General features: G+C 38.4%; 2 protein-coding genes and 1 long non-coding RNA gene across 3 annotated transcripts; all 3 read left to right on the top strand.

Moving 5' to 3' along the window:
* The first annotated feature begins 1,863 nt into the window (after positions 1 to 1,863).
* Positions 1,864 to 4,145, top strand: LOC112036375 (disease resistance protein RPM1-like). Its single transcript, XM_024069178.1, has 2 exons — positions 1,864 to 2,246; positions 3,344 to 4,145. The coding sequence occupies exons 1-2, from the start codon at positions 1,864 to 1,866 to the stop codon at positions 4,143 to 4,145; spliced, it is 1,185 nt and encodes a 394-aa protein (XP_023924946.1).
* A 749-nt stretch (positions 4,146 to 4,894) lies between these two features.
* LOC136061988 (uncharacterized) lies at positions 4,895 to 6,700 on the top strand. The gene is made up of 3 exons (XR_010623835.1): positions 4,895 to 5,805; positions 6,210 to 6,257; positions 6,361 to 6,700. It is a non-coding gene; the product is annotated as an uncharacterized LOC136061988 (long non-coding RNA).
* A 1,827-nt stretch (positions 6,701 to 8,527) lies between these two features.
* On the top strand, positions 8,528 to 10,099 carry LOC112036373 (uncharacterized). Its single transcript, XM_024069177.1, has one exon. It carries the CDS (start codon positions 8,528 to 8,530, stop codon positions 10,097 to 10,099), a length of 1,572 nt encoding a protein of 523 aa, XP_023924945.1.
* The last annotated feature ends 2,787 nt before the right edge of the window (positions 10,100 to 12,886 follow it).

Raw genomic sequence — 12,886 nt, 5'->3', positions numbered from 1 at the left:
CCAAATCTAAAAATCCGACCAAATTTGCTCCAATCTCCACAAACACCAATCTCATCCCAACCACCATCAACTAATATCCAGTACAGCCATAACCCAAAAAAGAAGAAGGGGAAAACTTAACCCACATCGCAGCAAACGTATACAACCCAACTGCCAAAGTAGACAACCACCACAATACAACCCAACCTTCGATCCACACCCTCAAACCCAATGAAAACCCACATCTCTATGTCTCTAACTAACCCATAGCAAGCCTCTCAACGACGTCGACTTGAGCAGCGATAGCCACCTACACATTGATTTCTCATTGAGAGTTCTGGGTGTGGAAGTTTCGAGCAAAAGAGAGACAATTAGGGGTGGCTGACGGTGTGCATTTTAGGTGAAGGGACAAGAGGGAGATTTGGTAGAGGTTGGGTCTTTGGATTTGATACGGATTTGTAATGGTTGGTTAGTTGTTTGATGGATTTTGGACTGTGGGTGTGGCTTTTTGTTTGTGGCTGATTTCTGCGTTTAGGATTGGGTTTGTAATTTGTATTTGGTGGGAAAAAAAAGATTTATTATTATTTATATAAATATTGCTGACGTGGAAAATTGTGGTAGCTTCAAAAGTTTCGGTTTTATATATATATATAACCCCCCCCCCCCCCCCCCCCAAAAAAAAACCAACACTAAACAAAATCTGATTAAATTTTAGTCTCCTTTAAACAAATTAATGTTTCATTTTTTAATAAATCTTTTATTTGACCTTTTTATTATTGATACACACAGATTAATGGCCAATTGTACAAGAAAATTGTGAAGGAAATGAACACAAAACAAAACAAAGAAATTATTGGAGAAACTTCTATTGAGATTTCTGTAATTGAATTTCTATCTTGGATAATCATTAATGAGAGATACAATGCTTATAGAAATAATAACCAAAGTTTTACCACTGCTTATCCTTGGTGCAGTAGTCACTCCACAAGTATAAATGCCTGTGGGGTATGAGGAATAAAGGCCGGGGTTCAAGTCTTGGAAGGAACCAAAGTTTTGGCGCCTAATCTAACAAACTATTAATTTCTTATAAAAAAAACTACTAATCCAACCAATACAGTGATGACGCATGTAGTGCTTATAACAGAATTTGGCACAAATCACTTATCCTAAACTACACACAGTTTAGCAGCTTTAGATCTTTTCCCTTCTTTACTGCAAGTCGTTTTGGTCATGCTTGTATTTGCATCATCTTGAGCTTGAACGGATCAGGTAATTCATTGTCTATGCTATATTGGCCTTTACACCTTACAATTTACATGTACAACCACCATGGCCAAAAACATTACAGCTAGTATAGTAAGATCTATCATCTAGGGGCAACTGCCCTAACTTATTAAAAATGGAAAAAATGAACCTAGCGTCTTAATTAAGACGCTAGGTTCATTCCCAATTGCGCTAATTAACCTCTAAATTAATATAGAAAGAGGAGATTTCTTGAAGGTACTACAATTAGTAAAGATATATATTTCTTTGCTCAATACAAATAATTTGGGTTTCAGTTCAAAGCATATATATAGTGGGTCAATTAGATTACTATAATTATGTGACATATATTTTCATATGTATTGTTTGTGTAATTCGTATTGACTTATCGTTATTAAAATAGGTTGCTAGCTTGAGGAAACAATTCTTTGATTCTACTGCACCTGGTGGGCTTGCCGAACCTTAACCTTCTTGCTCACAACGTAATATTGCGAACCATAGGAGATTATTATTTTTTTTTTGCCATTTTACAGCTGAATGTGGATTTATTTTTTTTACATCTAACACTAAGTTGATTTATTTGCACTTCACTATGACCAGTGATCTAAGAAGGAAGGAGAAATGGCAGAAAGTGCATTCAGCCTAGTTATACACAATTTGGTCCCGTTGTTAGCCCAAGAAGCGAAATTACTTAAGGGTATCCATGAAGAAGTTAAAAGCATCATACGTGAAATCGATATGATTCAATCTTTCCTTAAGGATGCTGATATAAGGGCCGAGAAGGATCACATGGACAATGTAGCAAAGACACGGGTGAAACAAGTGAGGGAAGAAGCTTATCACATAGAAGATGTCATTGATGAATACATACTTCATTTTGCAAAACAACCTCACGGGCAAAGGCAATGCTTCTATTTTCTCCGTAAGGTTTTTCACATTATCATAAACCTAAAAGCACGACATGTGATAGCCTCTGAGATTCAAGGTATGAAAGTTCAAAATGGGTATGAAACACCCTTGAACGTTTAGACCCCAAATTATAAATTATCAATTCAAGCTTATAATCAAACAATTAATGTGCGGAACATGAACATAAGCCAATCACAGAATTGATAACTAATCTAAGGCAAATATAAACACATCCACAGCAGTAAATATAAGACAAAGATAAAGGGAAGGAAGATGCAAACACATGGACAACACACGATGTGTTATCAAAGAGAAAACCGAAGTCCTCGGCATAAAACGTCTCCGCCGCCCTCCAAGCAGTGAGATAATCCATTAGAAAATGTAGTTGGGATACATGAACAGCAATGACCCTCCAAGCCTAATCTACCCAGGTACCTAAGCCCTCCAAGCTTGCTGCTCCAACGAGGTTGCACCGAACCTTTTTCTTTTCTAGCTTATCAGATTCCGCTATAGCCCATAGCATCAACTAATCACCATTGGTTCCTTCCCAAACTGCTTCCCTTAGCACCAAATAAACATTCTCACAGACGTGGGTGTGGTGCGAAAATGATTTGGTCAATAACCTCTCAAGGGTATGACAATGGAGAGGAAGGGAGTAGAGGAATTTGTAGAGTCTCTAAGGTAAAGATTGTGGATGAATCAATCTTGTATTTCTCTAGGGTTTCTCTCACAAAATTCTCTTTGGAAGCTCTACATTTAGTGGGTATAAGGGTCTATATATAGTGGTGTATGTTTGGAATATGAAGAGACAGTTTTTTCCAAACAGGGCTGGTTGGCGGCTTGGCCTCGCGGCTTGTCCAAGTCGCGAGTTCAAGTCGCGAGATAACAGCCTGGCCAGCCTGGGACTTTTGTCCTGTAGTATGACAGCTGGCGCGACCCTTCAGCTCTCCTGTGTGCTTCTCACGTGCTTGCAGTTGGCGGCTTGCCAGTCGCAAGTCAGCCGCGAGTCCTAGCCACGAAACTCTGCTTCTTTGCACAAACTTGAGCTTTTCTTCACACTCTCTTCACACACAACCCTTACATGAATCCCACCTAAATACAGGGTTACTAAGTGCTAAAATTACAAGCAAATTGACACAGAATAAAGCCAACAAGATGGTTGATAAAATTCAACCTTACAAGGTATCAACAGGAAACTCGAGAACATCAAAAAGAATGGTGAAAGATATGGCTCTAATGTCATAGAGCAAAGAAGATCCAATAGTGACACTATAAGTAATACATGGCATGATCCTCGAATAGCATCCCTTCTCATTGAGGAAGCAAAGGTCGTGGGCATTGAGTCTTATAGAGAAAAATTGATAAATTGGTTGGTAGAAGGACCATCAAATCGCATGGTGATTTCAACGTTTGGTATTGGGGGGCTTGGTAAGACCACTCTTGTAAAAAAAGTGTATGAAAATGATAAAGTGAGAGCACACTTTGATTGTCATGCTTGGATCACTGTGTCTCAATCATACAAGATGGAGGAGCTATTAAGGAACATGATAAAGCAACTCTACAAGGCAAAGAAGCAGTCTATTCATGTGGAAATTGACACAATGAAACAAACAACACAAATGGAGCAAATAAGGCTATATTTACATGAGCATAGGTATGCAGTAGTTTTTGATGATGTATGGAAAAAAGAATTTTGGGGTTACATAGAACTTGCTTTACCTAAAAATGAAAAAGGCAGTAGAATATTAATCACATCTCGAAATGAGGATCTTGCTCCTTCTAATTATTTGTATATACTACTAGTTCTACCTTTAGAAAAAGCTTGGGAGCTCTTTTGCAAGAAGGTGTTTCAACGTGAAAAGGGGCTTTGTCCCCCTGAGTTAGTTAAGTTATCATGTGCCGTTGTTGAGAGATGTGAAGGATTGCCACTAGCAATTGTTGCTATAGGGGGTCTCTTGTCAACCAAAGACAAGATTATTAATGAAATTTCATAATAGTCTTAGTTCAGAGCTAAAAAGTAATCTTGATCTACAAGATATTTCCAAAATTCTATCTCTTAGTTATCATGATCTATCTTAAAACCTCAAAGCTTGCTTATTATATTTTGGAATGTTTCCTGAGGACTACTACATTAATTGTGCAAGACTAATTCGACTTTGGATTGCAGAAGGTTTTGTAAAAGAAATGCAAGGGATAACATTGGAAGAGGTTGCATAAGGCTATTTAAACTAGCTTATTCACATAAGCTTGGTTCAAGTGGATGTAGTCAATTCTATTGGCAGGACTAGAAGTTGTCGTATTCATGATATGAAGTTTGAGGTCATTCTTTCTAGGTTAGAGGAGTTGGGTTTTCATTTGGTCTCAATGCAAAACTACCCAAATTTTAATGGAATTGCTCGACGTCTCTCAATTCAAAACAATGTAAAAACTCCTTTGCAGAGTGCTACTAGTTCCCAAACTCTTTCTATTCTCATTTTGGGGTTAGATGAAGTACTCAATTCTTTTCTAATAACTTGTTTTGCAAATTTCAAGCTCATGAAAGTAATGGATTTTGAAGGTGCTCCTATCGATTGTATTCCTAAAGAAGTGGGAAGCTTGTTCCATCTAAGATATTTAAGCCTAAAAGATACAAAAGTGCAAATCCTTCCAAAGTCCATAGGTAAATTGTACAACCTAGAGATGTTAAATTTGAAAAATTCCCTTGTGTATGAGCTTCTAGCGGAGATTAGTGGACTTTGTAAGCTACGATATCTTGCAGCTTACAATTTTAACAGAGATAATAAATACAATATAAATTCTTTCCGTGGGATAAAGATACCAAATGGCATTGGGCGTTTAGAGTCCTTAAAAAAGCTTTTTAAAATTGAAGCCACTAGCGCTACCCTTATTACAGAATTGGGAAGTTTGGCACAATTGAGGAGATTGTCGATCTCTAAATTGAAGAAAGAGAATGGGTTGGATTTGTGCACTGTGATACAAAAAATGAGCCACCTACGGTCATTGCAAATTAAAGCAACAAGTGAGAAAGAAGTTCTTAATTTGCAATCGATGCCTTCTCCTCGTCCCCTCCTACAAAGTCTTGGCCTACATGGGCGACTAGAAAAGTGGCCAGAATGGATTCCCAAACTCAAGAGTATAGCTTCAATTTCTTTAAGGAGGTCAAAATTAATGGAAGATCCATTAAATGTCCTTCAAGCTCTACCTAATTTGATGAGTCATAAGCTTCAAGATGGATATAGAGGTGATCAATTACATATTAAGGGAGGAGGCTTCCAGAAACTCAATTATCTAGGGCTTTTACATTTGGAAGGATTGAATAGGTTGATGATATATGAAGGTGCCCTACCTCTTCTTGAAAAGCTTGAAATTGGAGATTGCCCACAGCTGAAAGAGGTGCCCTCTGGCATCCTCCATATGAACAGCCTACAAAATCTGCAATTTAATGAAATGCCAACCGAATTCGTTCTTAGTTTGTAACCAGATGAAGGCCCTAATTTTGGGGAAATCAAGCATATTCCCTCTGTCACTTTCAGTTATAGGACTCATGGACAAAACTACAATTGGTACACGCTTGGTAATTCAGAATTGTTAAAGCGTCTACAAAGTTGATTCATGGAGGACCAAAGTGCCCACACCACTTTCAGAAAATTACAGGTTCGTCCCCACCCATTTATCCATTATTAGACTATAACATTTACTGTAAATTATCAAAGTCTTTCACACATACAATTATAGGCATCATTTTTCATAAGCCGCTACATTTTTTCAACCAGCTTCAACCCAGAATATGATCAGAAACATTGTTCCCGATTGATAACATATTGAAATTTTAATGGTTCCCCTTCACTGTTTTTTCCTCTTTCTTATACTGATGCTTCTAGTAAATAAATAGCTTCTAGTATGATGATTAGCTTGAAACTAATCAAGAATTTTATAGATATCATTGTGAGTAGCATGAAGCAATAATTGGACAACAAGCATTGTTCAAATTCTAATTTGTAGACAACTCTTTTACTAATGTTAGTATTCACATTACCAAGTTTGTTTATTGTGGACAGGAAAGATGTTTGAGTGCTTAAGTTTTACTTGCCTATGAATTATAGTTGGTAAGCCTGAATTTCACCCTTTCACACATTATAGACAATTTTCTTTTTGCATTTTTTATTACATTTAACTTTTTATTTATATTGCTCTTGTTAATACTGTTAGGCTTAGCTTCAAATGCCAATGTTTTGAGGATTTTCAAGGGCCTGATCAAACAAGACACTGTTCTTTTCAGTTTTCCCAATCAACTGGAACATAAGTAGCTGTTTCTCCCATTCATTGTTGCCTTTGTCATTGTATTGTTGTAATGTGTAATTGTTTTAGTATTAAGATTTTTATAATGTGTAATATTTTCTATATCAAGCATATGAACCTCCTAAATTTATGCTACGAAAAAGAGTGAAGTTTTAGTTGAATTTTATTTGTTGCCTTTAGACTTTAGAGTGGTTTGTAAAGGCTTTGATATAATAAGATAAAAATTCTATATAATGACATTTGCGTATAATTTGTGAAAGGGTAACTATATTTATATGTTTTTTTTATTCATTGTGAGAGGAAAAAAAAAATCTGTATTGAACAGGCTTCTTGGTGCGGACACCACATGACAGCATATCTGTAGAGATTATCTTTATCATTTATGTTATCTTTATTTGAGTTTATCTTTAATATTGGATTAGTATTTGAGATTATTTAGGAGAGTTTATCTTTATCTTTGTAATTCTTGAAAGCTGTATATAAAGCTCCAGATGGTTTCTTTTATACTTTACATATTATTATTATTATTGAGAATATTTTCATTGAATTGTTTGGTGGTGATTCCAAACGCCTTAGGTGGGAAGCTTCCCACCTAAGGTTTTTCGGTAGGACTAATCTAGGTGGGAAGCCTAGGTTGTCCTGCATCAACTTGGTATCAGAGCCCAACCTGATCTCCTCTTTCAGCAACCCAAAATCACGACTGACAACCCATAGCCACACTCACCATCAGAAAACAAATCAACCACCAGACATGCCATTACTCAAATACTTACCCCACGAGATTTGCAAACCAAAGCTACCCAATTTCTTACCTCACGAAATCTGCAAACCAGAACCTGAACCAATCCGTACCATGTACCCTCTTTACCTACACGAATTCTTCATCCCAAAACCAATAGAAAATCCCACTACTCTCCCAAAACCTGTGACCCCAATCCGTGCCCGACTCTAAGGACTACCACTAGATCAGAAACAGAGAACATAAATTCCACCCAAAAAAAAAAAAAATTCAGATCCACAACCTCAAACCGCCAGATCGAGAACAAGAGAGTTGACATCCATCACCAAGCCGCCGATCCCACCAACGGAATGACGTCTTCGCACAACCCGCCGTCGAAATCATCTCCAATAACCACCGTCAACACGCCGTCACCATCACTCCCACCATGCTGCTTCATGGGTTCTGAGATCTGACTCACCAGCTCCAATCTCCACCTTCGAAGTGCCGCTGACAGTCATCACCGACGAGCCCAGCCGCCTTTTCGCCGTCAACTCCAAAGATTTTCATGCCGCTGCTTCTTCTCTTTTAGTTTCCTTTGTTTTTAGTTTCTCTGGTTTCGTTGTTTAGTTTTTGAACTTGGCAGATAAGACTTTAGCTTTATATTCTAGTTCTTTCTTTATTGTATTAAAAAAAAAAAAAAAAAGTCAAGTCAGGTCAAGCAGAAGTCTCAAGAAGGTTCTAGTGCCACTACACGTGAGGAACACAAGCCCAACTTCCCATTATTAATAGCGTGAGTCGCGTGACCCACTGTTCAGTAAGGCCCAAGTTGTTAAGTCAGCCCAAACAAGGTGTGGACTTTCCTATCTTCACGAATTGAAATGCACTTTCAAATTTAATATCAATATGTCTACTATGTGCCTCAACCTTACCTTCAGTAACATGCTACTGCCTTTATCCTTTTGTTCTGCTTAAACTTTCACATGAATTTATTATTTTAGCTGCTGGTTTATTTTCTTTCAACCTTCTATTTTAGCCAAAAAAAAAAAATCCTTTAAAGTAATTAATTCTCAGTATTAGTAGTTGAACTAGCCTAATCACATTGCAACATTTAGGTCATTTTAATTTAATTCTTGTTAAAGCTAGTACTGCTTGAATGCAACAACCCGTGGAATTCATGCTCTTCACATATAATTTAACTTGAGTTTTATCCTTACTATTCACTTGCTAGAATTAGTTTGTTGATCTCTTTGCATGCATTTGTGTAGTGGTTGTCTAGTAACTAGTTCTGAAGAACAATCTAATTCCAAATCAGAGTCTACTTCTAAATCCCAGTCTAGTCCCCAATCCTGCCTAAACATGGATCCTCCACCCCAAGATGAATTAAGAGAAGCCATTGCTGAGCTTACTGCCCGTCTAGGCCATTTAGAGGCTAGGTATGACGAGGATAATACACATAATGGAAGAAATAATAATAGACATGGCACTCACCTGAGGCAAGACCATAGAGACAATGAAGACAACTCAGCTAAGCATATCAAAGTAGAGGCCCCTACCTTTGATGGTGTTAGGAACCCCCAGGTCTACAATGATTGGGTGCGAGAGATGGAGCATTTCTTTGAGTGGTATGACCTATCTGAGGATAGAAAGGTTAGGTTTGCCAAAATGAAACTTGTAGGAAGAGCAAAACTCCATTGGGATAGTGTTGTCAACCACCTCCGTAAGACCCGCCAGCCACCCATAACTCTTTGGGAAGAAATGAAGGCCAAGCTCAATGAAAAGTACTTCCCAGTCTCTCATCTAGGCAACTTGTTGGATCAATGGCATGATTTGAGACAAGACAATAGGTCTGCTACTGAGTACGTAGAACAATTTGAAGAGTACAGGATACGTAGCAATGCAACTGAAGATGAGCCAATTACCTTGAATAAATTTAGGAAAGGTCTTAATTATGATCTTCAAAGAGAATTGGTGGCCCGACAGATCTTAACTCTTGATGATGCTTATACCTTAGTGCAAGATTTAAAGCTAATCCCTAGGCCCCAAGGTGGAAGGAGGTTTGACAATCACATGTTGCCTCACAACAATTTTGATGGTCCCCAAGGTAAATACCTCCAAGGTACCCAAAATAGGCTTTACCCCAACAATAGACCCTTGCACATAGAAGAGAATCCTCAGGGTAGATACCAACAAGGTCCTCAAACTAGACCCAATCCCAACAATAGGCCCTTGCGCCCAGAAGACAAAGGGAAGAGTGTAGTTAGAGAGACATTTAGGCCCAATTCTAGAATCCAGTGCTTTAAGTGTCAGGGCTTTGGTCATATGGCTGCCCAATGTCCTAATAAGACTTTGTTGATTGAAGAATTGGATGGAGAGGAAGAGGTAGAAGAAGTAGTCTATGAGCCTAACATTAAAGACATTGTAGAAATAGGAGAGGATGATTCCACCCACTTGGCTTGCATTAGAGCTCTACCATCTTTTGATAATCTCAGTGAGGGTAGTCTTGATACTCCTGTAATGAGTGTTGCTAGGTGTACTCTAGCACAGTCCAAAGAAAGTGATGATTGGAAAAGAAATACTATCTTCCAAACCTTTGTTAAGTGTGGAACCACAAATTGCAAGGTTATCATTGACAGTGGAAGTTGCATTAATGCAGTTTCTTCTAAACTTGTCTCCCTCCTAGCTTTGAAGTTAGTGGCCCATCCTAAGCCCTATAAGGTTTCTTGGGTAGATGATTCATCTATCACCATCAAGGACAAGTGTCTTGTTCTTATTCATATCCTCTCATACAAGGCTCAGATTTCATGTGATGTGATTCCAATGGATGTAGGACACATAATTTTGGGACGACCATGGCTCTATGATTTAGATGTCACTCTTTATGATCGCTCGAACTCTTGTTCCTTCATGCACAATGGACAAAGGATTTAGCTTAACCCCGTCAAAACTAAGTTTGTTAGTGCAAGTAAGGCTAGAGAAGAGCCCAAGAAGCAAAGTATGAACCTCATTAGACCAAAAGAACTTGAACGAGCTGTCAATCAAGACTCCATCATCTTTGCTTTGGTTGTTAAGGAAGCTGCACTAGATACCTTTGAAGAACCAAGAAAAGAAGTCTGGTCAGTGCTTCAAGAGTTCCAAGATGTTTTCCCTAAGGAGCTTCCAAATCAATTGCCTCCTATGCGTGATATTCAACACGCCATAGATCTTGTCCTGGGAGTAGCACTCCCAAATTTGCCCCACTATAGAATAAGCCCTCCTCAACATGATGAAATGGTTAGACAAGTGGATGAGCTCTTGCACAAAGGATTTGTGCGTGAAAGTTTAAGCCTATGTACAGTCCCTACACTTTTGACCCCAAAGAAAGATGGATCCTGGAGAATGTGCGTGGATAGTCGCGCAATCAATAAGATTACTGTGAAGTATCGTTTTCCTATCCCTAGGTTAGATGATATGTTTGATATGATGTCAGAAGCCACAATCTTTTCGAAGATTGATTTGAAAAGTGGATACTATCAGATTAGGATCCGCCCAGGTGATGAATGGAAGACTGCTTTTAAGACAAATGATGGTCTATATGAGTGGCTTGTGATGCCCTTTGGTTTATCAAATGCTCCTAGTACTTTTATGAGAATGATGACACAAGTACTAAGGCCTCTCATGATTTGTGGTAGTGTACTTTAATGACATCCTCATTTATAGTAATCAAAGGAGCAACATTTGGACCATCTTAAACAAGTTTGTTCCACTTTGAGGAGAGAAGATTTGTATGCCAACCTAAAGAAATGCTCTTTCTTCACTGATATTGTCATTTTCTTAGGTTTTGTGGTCTCATCCAAAGGATTTTCTGCTGACCCACAAAAGGTCAAGGCCATAGTGGATTGGCCCGAACCCAAGAACATTCATGAGGTTCGCAGTTTTCATGGGCTTGCAACCTTCTATCGCCGCTTCATACTTGGATTTAGTACAATCATGGCACCAATCACTAATTGTATGAAGCAAGGCGAATTCCAATGGTCAAATGCTGCTAGTAAAGCATTTAAAGAAATCAAGAAGAAGATGACAGAAGCACTGGTGATGCGCCTCCCAAACTTTGATAAGGTCTTTGAAGTGGAATGTGATGCGTCTAGTGTAGGCATAGGAGGAGTTCTTAGCCAAGATTGTCACCCTATAGCTTACTTTAGTGAGAAATTAAATGAGGCTAAGAAGAAGTATTCAACAAATGACAAAGAACTCTATGCTGTGGTACAAGCTTTAAGATATTGGAGCCATTATTTGACACCCCATGAGTTTGTCATTTATTTTGATCATGATGCTCTCCGCCACATCAATTCCCAAAAGAAATTAAATGCTCGACATGTCCCTTGGGTTGAGTATTTGCAAAGATTCTCTTTTGTTTTGAGACATAAAGCTGGTGTTGAGAATAAGGTAGCTGATGTTTTGAGTCGCCGAATCACCTTACTTTTTGTGATGAGCACAAAAGTCATAGGGTTTGAGAAGTTGCAAGAGGAGTATGAATCTTGCCCAGATTTTGGAGAAGTGTAAACTACACTTCGGACTAACCATCTTCAGGTTGTTGATGATTTTATCCTCCGAGATGGCTACTTGTTTAAAGCCAATAAGCTTTGTATTCCCCGCACATCAGTTAGAGATTTTTTGGTTTGGGAAGTGCATGCGGGAGGACTTTCAGGACATTTTGGACTTGATAAGACAATTGAAGAGGTAGAGAGGCTGTTCTATTGGCCAAGTCTTAAGAGAGATGTTGCTAAAATAATTGGTCAATGTCGTCAATGTCAATTGGCTAAGCATTGTAAGCAAAATACTGGCCTTTACACTCCTCTACCAGTTCCACACTGTCCTTGGGAGGATATTAGCATGGACTTTATACTAGGTCTTCCCCGTACCCTTAGGAAGTTTGATTCCATCCTTGTAGTGGTAAACCGGTTCTCTAAGATGGCTCATTTTCTTCCATGCTCTAAGACTTTTGATGCATCCAAGGTAGCCAAGATTTTCTTTGATGAGATTGTTAAGTTGTATGGGTTACCTAAAACAATTGTGTCCAATAGGGATGTTAAATTCATGAGCTATTTTTGGAAGACCCTTTGGCACATGATGGGAACAAAGTTGAAATTCTCCACAGCATACCATCCTCAAACTGATGGTCAAACTAAGGTTGTCAATAGGAGTCTAGGAAATCTTTTGAGGTGTCTCATAGGTGAGAATGGTAAGACGTGGGAATCTATACTCCCTGTAGCCCAATTTGCATACAATAACTCAGTCAATAGGTCCATAGGTATGAGCCCATTTGAAGTTGTTCATGGTTATACACCTAGGAGACCTTTAGACCTTCTCCCAATGTCCTCACATGATAGGGTTTCTGTGTCTGCAGTAGAGTTTGCTAGTCACATGCATGAGCTGCATAAAGAGATCAACAAACGAATTCATGCTAGTAATCTTAAGTATAAGACTCAAGCTGATTTACATCGATGTCATTTAGACTTTGATGTAGGAGATTATGTTATGATTCGTATCAGGCTTGAACGGTACCCTTCAGGAACCGTTAAGAAATTGCAGGCCCGCAGTGCTGGCCCATTCAAGGTATTAAAGAAACTTGGACCTAATGCTTATGTGATTGATATACCTTCAGATTATGGTATTAGTTCTACTTTTAATATTGCTGATTTAATTGCTTTTAAAGGTCCAGCAGTTATTCCCTAAGAC

The sequence above is a fragment of the Quercus suber genome, unplaced genomic scaffold (assembly GCF_002906115.3).
Source record: "Quercus suber isolate HL8 unplaced genomic scaffold, Cork oak 2.0 scaffold_371, whole genome shotgun sequence".
Classification (NCBI taxonomy): domain Eukaryota; kingdom Viridiplantae; phylum Streptophyta; class Magnoliopsida; order Fagales; family Fagaceae; genus Quercus; species Quercus suber.
The sequence above is the reverse complement of the archived record's forward strand: the minus strand, read 5'-3'. Positions and strand labels throughout refer to the sequence as shown.